General features: G+C 44.1%; 1 protein-coding gene across 7 annotated transcripts in view; it reads right to left on the bottom strand.

The window, feature by feature from the left end:
• Positions 1-18235, bottom strand: part of TJAP1 (tight junction associated protein 1) — a 352145-nt gene that overhangs the window by 18556 nt on the left and 315354 nt on the right. For all 7 annotated transcript variants that reach the window (XM_085610311.1, XM_085610316.1, XM_085610312.1 and 4 more), the window contains 2 exons: positions 14855-15016; positions 9886-9952 (listed from right to left, as the gene is read on the bottom strand). In XM_085610311.1, coding sequence (XP_085466437.1) covers positions 9886-9952; positions 14855-15016 — 229 coding nt within the window. The remainder of the gene's footprint in view (positions 1-9885; positions 9953-14854; positions 15017-18235) is intronic.

Raw genomic sequence — 18235 nt, 5'->3', positions numbered from 1 at the left:
GCTCGTAGGGTGAGGAAAAGACCTACTTGTATATGGCTGACCACGGTTTACAATGGCACAGATGAGGTAAAGCAACGATGGTCTGGAATGTGGCCAAGAGTAATTAGCAGTGACAGAGATTAAATTATTCATTCCATCTATTACCTTCTGTGCTGCCATTATACTTCAAGGCACAGATACGTTATATTGTTCTGTTGCGTGCACACAAGGACATGTGCACACACAAAGGCAGAGAGCCTTAAAAACGTGAAAGCAAGGGTCAGCCAGCAACATTAAAAACAGAAATGGGGCAGTAGAGGACAGTGATGTGCACTTAGATAAGAATATGGCAGATTACTTTAAGGAAATAACCTAGACACTAGACATCAGCAGGCATAAAGCAAATGGACCTGTTCCACAAAGGGACCCCATGGGCAGAAACAAACCTGAACATCATGGTATAAGGTACCATTTAACCTTGCAAGTTTCACCCTTTGTCAGACTGTTGACAGTGTAAGTTGGCCTCTCTCTTTCTTCTGATCATTATACAACCACAGGCACCTTTGGTATAAGCCCTGACTAGATACCCTTGGACTGCAGTCTTGTCTCACTGTGTCTCTCCAACCCCAAGCCTTTCCTGTCCGCACCCCTCCCAAACTAACCCACAGAGACCACGCCCCTCAGTGCGAGGAGTACCTTCATAGAAGACACCACCTTGTGGAAGTGAAGAGACTCACAGAATGCCACCTTGAGCAAGACTCGGTCACACATTAAGTCAAAGCTTCTGGTTTGAGTCATGAAGTCTTGCTCCACCACTGTCCTTGCAAAACTACTTGACTGGGTGCGAGTGCCTAAAAGAGGCTGGTCTTGTCACTGTCAGACCTTGCTTGGTGGGGAGGGAGGAAAGCAGGGGCTACTGGACCTGCTGGTGGTCTTGGGCTCAGTTTATGGCTCTGCAATCTGGCCCAAGTAAAACCCCTTCAGAAACAGACTCTCAGTGGTAGCGATAGCGAACAGACCCAGGCATCTCAGAGAGGTAGTGGGGAGGGAAAGGGGGGGGGGGGGGGAAGGGGGGTGCAACCAACCCAGTACAACAATCACCAAGCAGAGCAATAAATTATTGCTTATTTATTTATAAAGTTTTATACAGCGCAAACATGACCCAAGCGGGTATCAGAGCGCTTCACATAATAACAAGGATAACAGAGAGGGAGACAAGTAGGTAAAATAGCAGTCTGAAAGTGCAGTATAAACGAGTAAACAAGAGCACCGAAGTATCAGACCACGACATAAATACAGTAAATGAGCATATGTGTGTGGAGGGAGCCTCAGAGCATTGTTTCAGGGGGGATGAGGTACATAAATTCACAGCGTATGCATATGAAGTGCTTTAATTTTTTTTTATTTTTTTTTTGTAAAAGAGGACGTTGTGGGATTCAGTCTGGTTTCCAGAGGCAAGGCGTTCCAGATTCTAGGGACAATACCGGAGAAGGCTCGGTTATAGGTTTTCTCTTTTTCAAATTTTTGTGGTTTCAGCAGTAAAGTGCTAGAACTCTTCAAAGATCTGCAACCACCCGATAGTTCAACCTAATGCTTGCATTTCATAATAAAATGGAAGCACTTTAATACACAATAAAAGATACTACACATTACAAAATGCAGGTGCTCTTCCACTGGCGCTGTATACTAGTGTAAGGTGTCTAGGCATTGTAGCGAAGACAGGGTTTTGCCTGCATACATTGCTATGCTAGCATAAGTGTTTTAGATGTTAACGCCATCTTGCCACTTTGCTGCTTTAGCACACAACACTACAGGTAGCTGTTATTATAAGTAAAACTGCTTGCTTGCTTTTTCTTCACATGAGAACGGTCTGTTTTTCACATCCCTAGATGTGCACCGCGACCTTAGTCTGAACACTGTGTGCAGAAACCGTCAAGGTTAAATAACAATGTATGCTGTTGAATTCAGGTTGATCGGCCCACGCTCTAGACACAACAAGCACACAGCTGCAAATATCTGAAACTCGGGTGCCTTTAATATTGCATTTGCATGCATGATTCAGACACACTTGGAGAAAACCTTTCCAGACACAGAGAGCAGTGCTGATCCTGTAATGTGATTCACCTAAGCTGATCTTTGAGGTATGGGGTTTCCCATTCAAACCTAGAGACCTTCTATTATTATATAAAACTAGCTTATGAGCCAGAGGAGGGTGGTACACAAGGTATTATAGGACCTGTTTCCACTATCATTGTAATATGATTTCTCCCTTCATTTTCTATGGAATTGTAACAATGCTGATGGTTTTATTTCTAATCATTTGTTTACTTATGTTAGCCAAAGTACTGCATCTTAGAGCACGTAGTTAAAAAAAAAACATTTTAAACTTTTCCGTGTCTCTGATTACTCATGTTGTGGACTGATATGAGAATAACAACGAAAAGGTGTTTCTGATTCCCACCATTCCTGAGAGTATTCTAAGTCGCTTGTTCTGGGTTGTCTAATCATTGGTAGCTTCGATATGATACGGAGAACGAATGAGACACTGATGCTTGTCGGATAGGGGTTCTGGGTACTGAGGTGAGTTTTTTGGTACACCACAATTCACTGAGGTCCTAGTTTCCTGTGCATAGTTCTGTGCATGAGCAGAATCCCCGCAACTGCATCTCTTCCCCTGCTCCACTTTCTCTTAACGCAAAAGGCAGGTCTCAGGCACAGGTACAATGCTAATGCCCCTTGCCAGTCAGAGTTCTGCGTTCAGTCTTAGTTTCTGTACAAAGTATTATCTCAGCGCTAGCAAGTCCTCTTCAGTCCCTCATCAGCCCGTATGGGTCAACAGCATGCGTGCCCCCCCCTGAGGGGAAGAGATGTGATGACCATGAGTGCAGCAGCACTGCAGCCTGGGTCTGGAACATTGAAGCTGCAGGAGTCTTCACATGGGTCACACTGACAGCAGGTTTAGTCATTGAGATGTCGGAGATGGTTGCAGCACTTTTACAGGCTCCGAGCTGTGTTGTGTGGGGTCTGAGGTCATGGGTCCCACTGTCTGTCCACTTCAGCACAGCGCCCCTCTCAGACACCACTCTCTAGAATGCACAGCAGCCTAGTCTGCTTCAGGTAGAATGTTTTTTTCTCCTGTGGCACGGTTTGCTTTGGGCACTTTTCAGGACAGTGTCATGGCTTTGGCCACACCTTGTGCTCATAGTGACATCATCTGCTTCGGGAACACTTTAGAACAGTGCCATAGCTTTGACCACTACAGCCAGGAGAAGCAATGTTCAGACCTGGAAGCACCCCAGAGCTTCCGGCTGCCTCAGAGTCTTTCTGGCGAGATGGACCCATGCTCTGGGGTCAACTGCTCTGCTCTTCCTGGCGTCAGCACTTCCTGCAGGGTCACCTACTTATTCCCCTTCTCTTCAGGCAAGTCGGACTCAGGCGCTTCGGTGGAGACTGATGATATCCCCTCAGCTCTGAGAAGCTGGCTGTCCTGCAGACACCAGATCTGGTTGCACAGAGGTCCTCTGGGGAGTATCCATTTCCTTGGTCAAAGTGCTTGGAACTGGAACAAGTGGGTCAACAAATCCCACTTTTATACTGCTACCGCAGAAAGTGGATATGTATTCTTGGTCTGCCCCTTTCAAACCGGGTTTGGGCCGATTCCCTTTTGACGTGCCCTATCCAGGCCATGATATTGACTTGAGAAACCAGACGTTGCATTGCTCGGGGTTCCAAGTCCTTTCCTTTGACATGTTATAATTTAAACAAGATAATGAATGCCCAAGAGCCAGGGGAGCAAACCCGTCCTTTAGTGGAAAAGGTTAAAAAAAAAAAAAAAAAAATACTAGGACATGATAGAATTCACTTTGGCAGTTGTCATGGAGAATGCTAGCCAATGACTACCATTGCATGTAGTAGAATGATGGTTGAATAGACCAACAAAAACATATGAAACAGTCATGTTTTTAAAAGCCAGAAAATCTGAAAAGGTGTGACAAAGGTGATCTCCAGACACTGACAAAAAAACAGGAGTTGGCAGTAAGATCAAACTTCAAAGCGCCCAAGCAAGGACTCCCATGCATGCTTCTAAGTTGGAGGGGAGAGAGCAGGAGCTGCTCCATTTCAGCAATAGGCCACCTAGGAGACAATTTCTTAATTTAAGCTCTACAATGGAGATCTCATGAAGTGAACATTTGCTCACATGTTGTTTCATGACAAATTTAGCAAGAAAACATTACTACTCAGCACAGGACCGCACTTCCTTTAATTGATAAATGACACACTCACATGCTCAAGTCACAGTGTGAGTTAGCGCCATATCGTTGCATGCAGTGGGATGAAGTTATTTGACATGCTTTACTACAGACGAGCCTTGACATGGCACTACCTGCTGCTTCATGCATTGCTAGACGAGCAAATGGAGGCAATGTTGAATACAGCAATGTAGGCAAATGAAGTGCAACCTGCAGAAACCCGTCAAACTCCATTTGATTGAGTTGAAGGGTTTCTTGTGCAACTCATACCAGGAAGTATCCAGCAAGATTCTGTGATGTCCAAGTGCTACTCAGTTTGCTTGGGGCGAAGGGGAATCTGCTTAAAAGAGAGGAAGCTAGCAGAGCATCTCAGTACCTACCAAGCAGCAAACTACTATTAAAGGGTACCTAACGAAGCTGGGAGATTTCTAGTAGGCAGAGGTTATCAGTAGTTGGATACAGGCTGAGAACAATAAGCGTTCGGAAGATCAGCATACGTGTTTTGGTTTTTAGACCTCAATATCATGGTATTGGCAAAAAGAGGGAGCAAGTCCCCACCACAAATAGCCAAGGAAGCAATCGGAGTATTGTGATACATCAGTAACAGATTATTTCCCAACAAGCATGCACCTCTGAGCCTTTGGTTGCCTCAGAGGGGTGGAAATGCTGCACAATCTCTGTGGCTGAATAATTGCAACAGCTCAAAGTGGTGGATGCCAAGGAAGCTAAAGGATAAAAACTAGAGAAAGTTCATCAGGAAAAGAAAGATAGAAAATGAAAATAAAGAAACGCAACTGCATGGATCCAGCTTTGGCTAAGCGAGGCCTGAGAGGAGGGCCACAGGCAGCATAAGGAAAGAAGGGTGGGGAGAAAAGGAGAAGAGAAGGAGAGAAGAGAGAAACAAATGAGTCCTAAAAAAAAACACAACAAATTGCATACAGTTAGTTGGCATATTTCAAAAGCCGACGGTCCTACGAAGGAGCCGAATTAAACTATACCCATGCGTTATCGTCACCCTCCAGGTCTAGCCTGCACTGCAAGGGCAGCTCGGCCTGTCCTGTGGAAGCAGGTGGCAGAGAGTCCCAGCTGCATGCTGCACTCATCATACACAGGAGAGAGATTTCACAGCGAGGAAAGGCCTGTCTTTAGGAAGGTCCTTTGAACGGAAAGTACGGAACATGCAACTTACCGTAATGCAGCATCTTCTCCAGCCCTTTGGCTTACTCGCATCAAAAATATCTGGGAGTTTTGGAAACTGGGATGAAGGCATATCTTGTAAATGAGCAAACCTGACCTAAATAACATTTGTACTACCCTGACCCCAACTTGCCCCTGTACCGTTTTGGTTCTCAGGCTAAGCCTACCTTAGATTGCAACATTTATCCAAACCCAAATTCCAAACCAAAACCTGCTCTTGACCTTTATGTCAATCCTAGGCCTTTCATTACCATAATGCTCATGAAAATGATTTACTCCTATGTTTGCAATGAAACTGTTTTTAACTGGAAAGCTTTCATTACAAAACTTGCAGATGAAGTGAGAGGATAACCCTGCAGTATGTCCCCTGGCGGATCTTCATGGTGTGCTACTCACTAATGTTCAGCACCCAGGCTCTGGTCTGAGTAGTCGCCAGGTAGCTGGGTTTTGTCAGCCTGGAGGACTCAAACTCCAAAAAGAGGGTTCGAACAAGGTACAGTCCTGCTAGCTCAAGCTCGTGTTAAAGGACTTGTACTTGGTGGTCATGTTTGCATCAGAACTCTCAAGGAATAGGTGAGGTCTAGTGGATCTCTCCGTTTTCAAACCTTGCTGGAAGGTTCTCTCTTCCAAGCATTTAGTGTTCCGGCACAATATCCCAGCCAAAGCTGGCTCTGACACACCTGCCAAGATGGCACCGTCACTGTGGGGGGCCGGGGAGAGGCGAAGCCGGTAAAGGATGCGGGAACCAAGCAGGCCTGGAGTGCTTTTGGCCACTGGTCCGTGGTCCCCTCTTGTCTAGATCACTCCACAACATCAATAAACTGTCTGGAGGTAAAAAGTGCAACAGCTTATTTAATCATGATGGACACAGTCACAACTCTTGCACCCAATCACCTACAAAAATGAAACCAGCAAACCTCTCCAATAACATTTAAGGAGGCAGGGCCAATATTTGTGAAACACCAATTCTAGAACCTATACACCGCAAATGCATTAAGAGGACACTCAGCTGTGGGTGATCAATATTCTCTGCTATCTAGTGTCATCACGCAAGTCACAATTTAGCAAAGGCTCGTACACTATTCTTAGTTACTTCTGAAGTCTACCTAAGGGCCATAAAACTAACCAGTACAGGCCACCAACAGAGCAGTCTCTCAAGCAGAGAATGGCTAATGGGTTTCATATTATATCATGTCATTTATAAGGCACTTTGTTGCTCTTTGAGGGGGAGCCAAAGGGCAGTATCGGACAAGTAGCATGCTACACAGTGCAGGAGTGAAGAGCTGGAAGGGGGCTGTATGCTTTACATAATGCTTCCTTCTGCACATTGAAGGTGTGATGCAACCCAAAGGTGTACATCAACTAAATGGCGATACTTAGGATGATATTTCTAACAGAATCACAGGATCATTTTAGGTTAGTTCACCAAATACTGGAGTGGGTACCAGGAGGAAGATCAAACCACTTCGACACTTGGTTATTTAGGGCACCGGACACACCCGGGTTGCACTAGAGTTTGCACATCCCAGAAATGAAATAGGCATTAAGAGAGGTAAAGTTCGGATTGTAGGCTTTGTGAAGTTTCAGAACTGAGTGCCAGGTAGATCTCGTAACATCTCAGAAGGACCTGCCCTTATGCTACCACCACGGGAGTTAATGCAGTGACTCTGGGGTATTTCCTAGGCCTCCCAGAAAGGACAGGTCAGCAGGACCAGGCAGCATGCCAAAAAAGGCATCTGCTCACATGCTCCGTTACAGGAGCGGTCTGGAGCAGACATACAAGAGTCCTCAGTTAACAGGGCACCAGACACTGAACACCTATGTTCAGACTATGATCAAAGCTTACCTCGGCCACTGAACGCAGCCAGTGCAAAATTTAAGAGTCCACGTCTAGTCTGGATGGCCTTTGGTGGCTATCCGATCCTACATTCATTAGTTCAGAGTTGTATCTAAAATGAGCTTCAGCCCATTATAGTATTCCCCTTTGGTAGGTACATATGAGTTTTATAACAAAAGGTCGGGCTTCACTCGGATACATTTTTCTCAGTTCCATTTGGGGGAAAATACAAATTTAAATCTGGTGGCTGTAAGAGACAGTCCAAACAACAAATTCAGTTTGAGAAGTGGGTTTGTGTGGAGCCAGATCACGGTCGCTGTGCATCTAGTGGAAAAAGAGGAGTAAACCAAGTCCAGAAACAGTAAGCACGGATGAGCATACATTAGTCAACATGCTCTAGAGAAGGCTGTTGATGGTACAAACAGAAAAAAATCTTCGCGGTGCAGGAAATTAAAAAACAAATAATAAGACCACTCTTTATTGTGTAGCAATGGAAGGGCCCTATGACCAAATTCAAATGAGGGCTAAAAACGGTCATGAGGAAAGCATTTATCTGGTTTGATGTGTACATTTCAAAATTACATTTCAGAAATAGTCTGAAGGACACAGGTATTCAAGGAAAAACCATATATAGTACTGGGGCTCAATGAGTAAGGTTCATTGGCCCAGACCACTGAAATTCTGAGCATGCAACTCTCACAAGAATAAACCTGGATACTGCATTTGCATCTCTAAGTACTAAGAGCAAATGTCCCCTCGGGTCAGTGGAGAGGGTCAGTTTCCCCTACAATCCTAAAAGCAAACAGTTGACTTGCACTGTGGACCAAAGCCTGAAATAGTGGGCACAATAAGAACAATGACGTCCACAACAGGAACAAAGTGACAGTAAATGTATTATTAAAGACAATAACTCCTTAGAACAAACTTACGAAAGATCCCTTCTTAGGAACAATCCGATAAAAGTGACAGGACTGGTGACGGGGGAGTGGGAGAATTGTTTTTTTTACGCTCATGAGAAAAAACCCACCCCACAGTCAAGGAGAAGAGGTCTGCCCTTTACAACATGGGAGATCAGGAGTCGGCATTGGGAAGCACACGGGCTTTCTCATGAAGGGAAAAAAAACGATGTTTGCTTGTAATAGTTGTTTTGAAGCAATTTTAGATTCACGTGGTGCATAATGAAGCGGACACAAAGCCCACAAGGCAAGGCACCTCGCATAAAAATATTTTTTTAAATGAAGATTCCAACGAGGGACTACTTTGCAAAGAACATGTTTCACCACGAGGCAGTTTCTGCTACAACCAGTCTCTGGAAGGTACCTTGTAATTCTTTTTTTTAACGTGAGATGCATATATGCTGGTAAAAAAAGTAATTTGCAATACCAGCAAAGCAGATTAGATTTTGCTATAAAAACTTAATTTGTCTACATTTTCATTCAATTGCACATGAAAAAGTGACAGTTTTACACACCCGTGGTATGGAACTCCATGTCACCCAACACCAGAAGAGCCTCTTTCAACGTCTCCACTTACTACGAAGGGCTCATGCTTGTGCCAAGTTGTACATTTCCGCATAATCTTCTCTAAAGCTATTAAGTACTCTTACAAAGAGATACCTTTTTGTTTATACATTGTTTATTTCCCTGCGTTTCAAAGTGCTCCACACAGATTTTTTTCACCTATGCATATATTTGATGATGCTCTGGTCAGCTATTTTTTTTATCATACATCTCCGTATTGTATGCAGCCATCACGCCTGTAGCCAGATCCAGTGTAAAGCGCGCTGTCACTCACCGGGTCTGGTCTGCACTTTATAAAACTGCCAATAAACACGTGTGTGAGGCACCACATTTGAGTATGGACGTGATGTATGCTTCCTTCGGGGGCTGCAAGTGAATGTGCCAAGTAGCAATGCAAACTGATAAAGTTCTCGTTAGGCTGAGGTTAGTGATCCTACTCCGCAGTCGCTCTCCCTCCCTCCCACACCTTTTTGAGCAGCAACTACTGTGAAACTCTGCAGGATTGACTTCAGATATGGATTATCCAAGTATCCCATCCCAGTAATTAATAAGGATCCAATGATCCTTAACTGACCAATAATGCTGGATCTATAGCTAGGGAACAATCCACGGAGTCAGACGAGCTGTTTTGGGCCACGCCCGCTACTCAAAAGCAGGAATTTGGCCTACTGTATTCCTGCAAGCAAGGTACCACAGTAGGGTGGTGCTGGGGGGTCATAAACCCGCCCAGACATGATAGTTCCCCTTTGAGGCCAATGACGGGAAGAGGCTACAAAATTAACCCTGCATTTGAAGAGCCTACTCACAAAGCTGCAGGATTCCCCACCAAGCAGGAAACATTTACTGTGTTGGAGAACTGCTCCCCGTAGCCACTCGTATTCAGTTTCCCTTTCTTCCAAAGGAGCCACATGCCACCCTCAGAAACAGCATCAGTTATTTAGACAACAGAGAAAGGCAGTAATTTCGAATATATGAGACCATTTATGGAACTAAACCATAAAAAGAATACAAGGCTAACTGGTGCACACGCTCTAGCATTTCAGACACAAATACACTGCGGGCGCTGAATGGGCACAAAGATCATGGCGGTAGGCCTAGTTACCAGCGCGTGCAGCTTTTCCTCCAGGTCTTGGTTGGCCCTCTGGGACGCCGTGTAGCTGTTCTGTAACCTACAAAGAGTGGGATGGGGTGAAGGAGAAGAGATGCTGGTTATCCAATGATGAACAAAAGCACGCTCACACTTCTTGCTACATCAAGTTACACTCTTCGATATACGACACTTTGTTCAACAGTATAGGCCAGTCTCTCATCTAGGAGCACCGCTGGCCTGAGGAACCTGAACATTAGGATCTGATAAAGAGTTTATTGTGATTTCCTTAACTCCCTTAAAGAATCTGCAACGACAGGGAGGTGTGGCGCAGCAGCCAGAGCGGTGGACGCTGGAGCTCACAAATTGATCGCCGGTAGCAGCTCAGCTCAGCACCATGTGACTCTGGGCAATAGCTCACTTAATCTACCCGATGGCCCCCAGCGCCTTGAAACCTTAAGGGGTGATATGTATCCGCTTTACAAATATGGATTATTTCTTCTAATGGAATTATTTTCATCAGGTGGCAACAGCGTCAAGGCTTTGCTGAATTCCATCTCTGCTCATTTGAAGGCCTGGGGGATTCTACAGAACAATTTTAGGCAATTGCCTAGTGCACCAGAAGAAGGGGCCTATGGACTGCCTGCAGAACCAATAAATATGTCCCCTTTTTCAGAAAAGAGAGGACAAGCGGGCCATTTGGCTTGGGTGTCAACATCTTTGTAACCGTCCGGGTTTTAGAGTATGAGGTTTAAAGAGCATCAAAGAAACAGAAAAGCAAATGTATTGCCTCTTGCTTGGTGAATCTAGACAAAAGGATGTTGGTGTCAAAACGCAGCATTTAACTATAAAAAATGGCATAAGATGGGTATTTGCTGATGAAGACTCCTGCTAAGCACCAGAAGCCACTGAAGACTAGAAAAACACAACCTACATTTGGACACCCCAGCAATTAAAAAAATGCATGTTATACAGTTGTAAATATTGAAATTTTGCCACATATAAATGCTGCAAATATCCAGTTTAAGGGATGCTAATGTATCCACCTGCAAAGAATGACTATGCGTTGCCAGGATACAATCTCAAACTCCTGAGTCGCGTCTCTTCACCTCGTTGAGCCGTTCTCGAAGCCAAGGTCTAATAAAAGAAATCAGTAGTACTACGATCTGCAAATCATTATTTGCACTCCAGGGTTCCGTCCCAGAGAGAAACACACTCAAGGCATTGAGTAATGCTCAGATCATGGAGGAAATCGAAGGTTTGAGGTGGATTTCCCCAGCACATTTGGCACGGACAACTCCAGGCTCCCAACACGCCTGCCTCATTTGTGTTGCCCCAGTGCGAACCCCTGCTATGAAAAATTAAGCAACTAAGACTCATATCTAAGAAGATACTTAACATTTCTTCCGGGCCGTTAAATGATAAATAGCCTTACTTTATGCACAAAAGGTAGAAACGCGGTCGCAAACTGCGATTTCTACCCAGCAGAAATCGCATTTTGCGATTCCCAAAACAGGGAATCGCAAATAGGGATTTCCTATTTGCAATTTCCTAACCACGTGTACATAGCAGTTCCTAAATGTGAAATGGGCATTTAGGAAATGCTATTACCATTGAATCCAATCCAATGGCAACTAAGGGCAATTTTATTAAATGGCACCCACAATGCATTTTTTGCAGGGCCACTGAGTGTGCACTTGCCCCGAGGGCATTGCAGCAATATTCCTGAGCACCATTTTTCTCCCTTAGATAGACGCATAGTTTTACAGTTCTAAATTTGTGATTTCCCAAATGAAATTACAAATTTGGAGATGTCAAACCATTCATAAGTATTGCCCTGAGGCCCACAGGTACGAATGGTTTGCCACTTCCAATTTGCGTTTCCTAATAGCGATTGGGACTCCATTGGAATCGCTATTAGGAACTCATAAATTTCGTACATTCCAATATGCATTTCATAAACAGCACTTTCTTAGGATTCGCTATTTAGGAAATGGAAAATGGAAATTTCGTACACATGGGCCTAAGAATATAGGAAAATAAACTAATACACTTTGATATCAGTTCTGTGTGAATTTTAAATATCTTTGTCCCACATTATGACTGTCCCATCGAATATAAAATGTCCCTTTTATGTCGCTTAGGAGCCCGCTTATCGTGCATTTGCTAATTTGCTCAGTGAGGCCTTAGCCCAAGTAAGTCATTACTCATTGCAGTTATGTTCATTATCATGCAACAGTACGTGTTACATTTAATGTAATGCACATTCAGAAAGTATACTTCTGGTTCATATATTTGTGTATTCGGTTAAAGGGTTGATTCTAGGGGAAAAGAATTGTGGCTTTGAAATTTAATCTGAATAGGTCTGTGAATTAGCACATTATTTCTCCCACCCAACAATCAGACGTCACAAATTTTATTTTTCTCCAAATAAACCATCTGATTGGCACAGACTGGACACTAGCAGCCCTTTCGGAGACAGAGCGGGACTTCGATTAATTCCAGAACAAGCAGAGTGTAGAACAGTTGTTGGTGGACCTGCGCCCAGGCCATTGTCTCACAACATCCCTCTCAAATAGGCATCATTCGGCCTCGTCTGGGGGACAGCCTGCTGTAGGCTGGAAGACCCATGAAGTCCAGATCCGCAAGCGCGATGACAATATCTAAATACTGAGCCCTTGTCGAATGGAAAACCTCTGATACTTGAACCATGTGCTATGTTGCCTACTTTAATCATATTTACATTCTGTCCATTCGTTCTTACTACAATTGTTTTGATATCTATAACAAAACTCTTGCATGTGTTCTACACTAAAACAGACTTTCAAGAAAGCCTTACGAATAAAAGTGTTGATTTCTTGGGTGTGCACACGTGAGAGGAAAGGTTGCCAGAACACACACATGCATGACAGTCTATGGCAGGTTCTGTTATGAGCCCATCATGCATTTTCTATGGGTACCTAGAGAGAGGCATGTGGTTCGTAACCTCTTCGCATTCAAGCTGGTACATAACTTTACTTGCACAGGGGCCAGAGGATATTTAGATAGGTTGTGATCATAGCGTGTCTCTGATAGAGTAATGTTTTGGAATTAAAGGTTTCTGTTTTTCACACAGATTTTGGCTGCTGAACAAAACTCCAAGATAAGTGTGGTAATCAGCGTGGAAACCTTTATGCGTTCACAAAAGTCCCCAATAATATGTGATCCCCATTATTTTCTCGCTTCCTTGATTCCCGGGATCCCCGGCAACAGTACTACCGGGAGTAGGGAATAATGGGGATGTTAACGTGCCACCATGAGTGCCACCTCTTTTTTTCAGACACTTTATTGGTGAAAAGCGTTGCAAAGGGTGCAGCTGGACCGATTACCTAATCTTGGATGATCAGACGAACTTGAGAACCTGGAAATCTGATCTTGCGCTGGTGTGGCCTCCTCTGCCTTCCAATGCCAGTCATTCAGGTAAAAAATACAAGTGACCCACAAAGAGTGATGAGTGATCGCCCCATCCACACACCACCTTGAGCACCAAAGAAGTAGACAAGGTGTTTAAAAGGAAGGACCCTCTACTGAAAATACCTGCCTTCCACCATATTCCAGATATCTCCAAGGCTCTGGTGGAAAAATAAAGTGAACAAATGTGTGTTGCTTATCTACCGATTGGATGCATTTTTAGGATATTAGCACCATCAAAGTTTTTAGAAAAGAAACACTTTTCCATGTATGTGTTGTAAACAAAGAAGAACTGAGCAAAATCCCACATTTCATTCCCAGTGGCAACTCCTACAGAGCACTCTTAAAATGTTTGGAAAAAAACTAACAATTGACCCATCTTCTTCTGCCATTAGGTTTTGCGGTGGCAGCCAGTGTGAAGGAATTCTCTAAAATTACTTTTTTTTTTTTTTGTTTGTTTACAAGTCGTAAGCCCCACTAATCTGCAGTCAGATTTTCCCATTTCAAGAAACACATCTTGCATCAGGACAACAATGACGTTAAAATGGTGAAGGTAGTGAGATAGGTGGCGTCCATTTCACCACTGATGCAACAGGATCCAAAGCACGAGCTGCATTTTTGTTATTGTTTGTTTCTTTGCCCCTGAAAGGCTTGACACACACTGGCAGCCTTACCAGAGAGGGATCCCTGACCATCTTAACCATCTGGGCGGAAGGACGCCGTTCTGCTACACAGTCGGGTAGTAAAATTAATGGCTTAGGCATGTCAATATCAGACTTTTTTTTTTTACCAAGTTCATAAAGCCACATGACCAAATATCGTTTCCCACCCAAGGTTTTAAAAATCTTCCTGCCATCGAGACTAAGGCAGATTTTCTTAACCTCTGCAGATCTGGTGAACAATACTGTGAATTGGCGTTTTGGAAGTCACGCAAGGAAGGAAGAGGAGGGCAACCCTCTCACAACTGGATCATGACTATTAGAATCGCTTTCTTAAACAGACATGAGCCGTAGATGCTGCCGCTTGCCCCGAAGAGGACTCCTGCTACTTGTCAGGAACGGAACTCTGGGTCTAGTCCCAAAATCATCTGCCAGACTCCAGAAATGCCTCTGGCTCGACCTCAAGGTCCTGAGAGGGAGCTCTTCTCTCGCTCTTCTTCTTGGAGAGATGCCCATGTTTGAAGGATCTGGCTTTGTTCAATGACCTGAAGATATTACATTTTTGTTGTCCAAACCGACTCAAAGAGAGTCCTGGTCCCATGAAAACCAGCAAGAAGGTGATTTCCAACTTCCGATACCTCTTGGTGCTCAAGGAGTAAACTTTGCATAGGCCATCAATTATCTTTCTCTTGAGCACAGGTGGCCTTAGCGGTCCCTCTCAGCACCAAACCACCTTCTTGCACCTGCTACACATCTTAAAACCGGAACAGGTTTCACCCCGAGAGAATCAAAGTTATATATATATTTTTTTTAAACCACAGGAAAAGGCCCAATTGGAATCATGTCCCTCCGTCTGCCATTGGGGTGCACTTTACCTGCGGAACTTGTCCTTGAACTTTTCCAACTCCTCCTGGTTGCGGCAGAGTTCAATTTCCAGGTAATGGCGCCCGCTGTCCACCTCTCGCTCCAAAGTTTCCATCTTGCTGGTAGTGTATGCCAGTCGCCGGCGCAGTTCCTCATTTTGATGCTGCAGGAGCCTTTAGCCACAAAGATAAAAAGAGGCAGACTAATCAGAAAGGGGAACTATCGAAAACTTCAATTTCCTGCAAGGCAAATCACCAAACATTTGCTTAAGACCGTACACTAGATGAAACTGAGCACTACATTACCATTGCTTGGATTTCTTTGGTGGTCACCATCATCTGGTGTTACCAATCTGAAATCAGAACCTAATGTAGCATCAAGATGGCCACCACCGACGTAGTTATGCGCTGACCACAGTGACCTGCTTCCTCACTCCACCTTCAGCACCATTGATAATCAAACTCTATTTAACACTCTCTGTGCAAGAATTTGACACACATTTGCTTGCATGGATATTGTTCCTTGAAATAACTTTGCTTCCATTTACACATCTTCGTAGGCATATTATCAGAGTCTTAAACATTCTGTACGAAAGCAAAAGTTCACTGCACATAATGATGTTGTTTATTATTGTTCGCTCCATGACAGCTTTGTCAGAATAGAATCAATAATGACAGCCTGACTGGGACTTCGGCATGGCATCATGGGTGATGTTTATTATATAAACAACATCAATACACCAAGCCGGGCTCCCAGATGAAATATATCCTCAGGTAACTGGGGGTTACATCACCACACGGGGATTCTGGCAGATTTACCCCCTCTAGGCACAATAGGATACGGAGAGCTAGGTAGAAGCAAAAATATAGCTGTACTTCTACGTAAGCATATATTGCATGTAACAGCACAATAGTTGAATTCTTCGTCTTCTTTACCATTCTTGTGATACGGATTATTTTCTTTCCTTCTATTAATTATTGTAGTATTTTACACAAGAATCATATTGCTTCAATAACTATTGAAATTTCTTGCGTCTCTCTTTGGGCATGCACAAGTTACCAAATAAAAGGGTTCTAGATCGGTTTCCACGATGGAGGTCCTTGGGGAGTCAGGGTTGTCATGATCTGAGGTTGCACATACCACCTGTTACCTTGCTAGGTTAGGGGTACAGATGGTGCACTGTGAGCCAGCCAGGACTCAGGTCAACATATCCTGATGGTGTGCGTAGAATCAGTCTTGCACAGTTTTGATGTTAATGTTGTGCAATAAACGCACAGTTTTACTGAGAAAGAATGAACGGTATGACAGTGTGAGACACGACTTAGGTGCTAGCAGTGTTGGTAAAGTCCACGACTTTGCTTTTTTGTGGATTAGCTAAGGCACAAACTGTCTCATTTTAGAGATTTATTGTAGTTTAAGGAAGGCTTCCTTAATGGTTTTGGTTTTATGTCTTGTTGGAAATTGAAGGAACTGAGGAAGAGGTAGTTCTTATAGCAAATAAGTGATGAGATTGGAGAGTTCAGAAGGTGCCGATGGGGCTAGGCCTTGGTGGGTGGTAAACCAGGTGGAAGGTGACAGTCTGGGCTGTACAGGCAGAGGGGGGCCGAGGTAGCCAGAGAGGAGTTTGAAGAAGCTGTTGCATGGATGTTGGTGGGGGTTACGGAGTTCTTGTTGGGTCATTCAGTTTATGGATGCTGTATTTAGGGGAGAGTGGGATATCAAGGATGTGTTCAGAGTTGGAAGACAGCCAGGTGCCCATGATGACTCTGGTATCAAGAGAGCATGTGTTGAGGAAGTCTAAGGAACTACAAGGATATATTGCATCACTTAAGAGTCCCACGGTTACACCTCAGCTTAACAGACGCAGCCTTACGACAATCTTCAGTTAATGACATAAGTGCAATTTTAACAAAAAGTACTTTCACGACAAACATGGTATTTCATCCCCATACAAAATCCATGATATAAACAGGTGGTCAACAGCTTCCTATGCCAGAAAACAACCAACATTTCACCCCTCTAAAATAGTTTTCTCTGGACAGGGTGTATGAAGTGCAAAGTGTGCTCATACATTTGTTGTGTGTTGTGCAGAAAGGACTACTGATGAAGTTACTTGGGTCATGAACGCCTGGGTGTGGCAGTTACTGGGAGTTTGAGAGACTATGACATGGTGCACAGAGATTTAGTTAGGAGGCAAATGTTGAAAGTGTGGTAATGTGTGGCACAGGGGCTCCTGCACATCTGGTAATCAGTATAGTTTAGTGGTTAGAGGAGGATTCCACTGCCATCAGCCAGTAGACAAGCACAGGGTGGTTCTACACTCTGTCTTTTGTTCTGTCCTATTCACAGGTTATGCACTTGCATGTTTGTGCATACTAATATTTTATGAAAGTAGACAAACACTACAATGTACAGCAACACTCCTTCCCACTGGATTTACAGTGAGAATGTAATAGACTGATTCATGGCCAATGCAGATTATGTGCCTAAGGTAGAGAAGACTGGCTTCAGATCTTGAGGAGCGAGATTATGGTTTTGTTGTGTTTTCTCTTAAAGATACACCATGCTGATAGTCACTACCTGGGCCGATGGGATGCTCACATTTCCTAGCCGATGCGCTCAGAGGCTCAGGTGACCCCCTGCTACACGTCTCTGACAAAGAGGCTCTAGTTTCCCACAGGGCTGAAAATGATAAAAGGAAGTTGAATAATTTAGTGTGGTGGAAAACCTGAGCTAGTTATTCAGAATGCAACAGTCTAGACAGGCGACTACCAAAACCTACAAACATGCCTGCTGGACAACACAAGGGGGACCAGAAATAAGTACTGGAAAGGACATACCTCTTACAGCAAATCACCTAAGATCAGCATAGACACTGACAAGGCCTAACAATGGAGAGCCGATGAGCACAGGAGAGACCAAAAAATATGGGCTGGTTGTGATCTGGGTAAGATCTATTAATTCAATGATGGCAGGTACCGCTAAGCTGTACAAAGCGATGTATTACACAATCACCCAAGTACACAAGGAAGGGGATGCCTTGAACCCCAATCACTAAACAAGTGACCTGGGTCTGTGTTTACCAGCAGACTTTGCAACATGATCAAGCTTAAGAGTCTTAACACTCCTATACAACTGCCCAAGGACCAAATAGGATTCCTTGCTTACTGGACAAGAAAATCCATGATTGGTAAATGGGTGTGTACTCCTGCCTTCAGTTGCCAGATTAGATTTGAAACTGCGATCCTGACATATGGTTTGCTTAGCGGACACACTAATCTAGCGTGTGCTTGGCGGCGAGGCCAGTCTGGGGAACTCCAAGGGCCAGAATCTGTTCTGTGATCTGGAGGGCCGTACTGAGCATGCCATCTTTGATGACTTGGAACTATTTT

The sequence above is a fragment of the Triturus cristatus genome, chromosome 6 (assembly GCF_964204655.1).
Source record: "Triturus cristatus chromosome 6, aTriCri1.1, whole genome shotgun sequence".
In the NCBI taxonomy this organism is placed as follows: Eukaryota; Metazoa; Chordata; class Amphibia; order Caudata; family Salamandridae; genus Triturus; species Triturus cristatus.
Note: the sequence above shows the minus strand (reverse complement) of the source record. Positions and strands in the feature narration are given on the sequence as shown.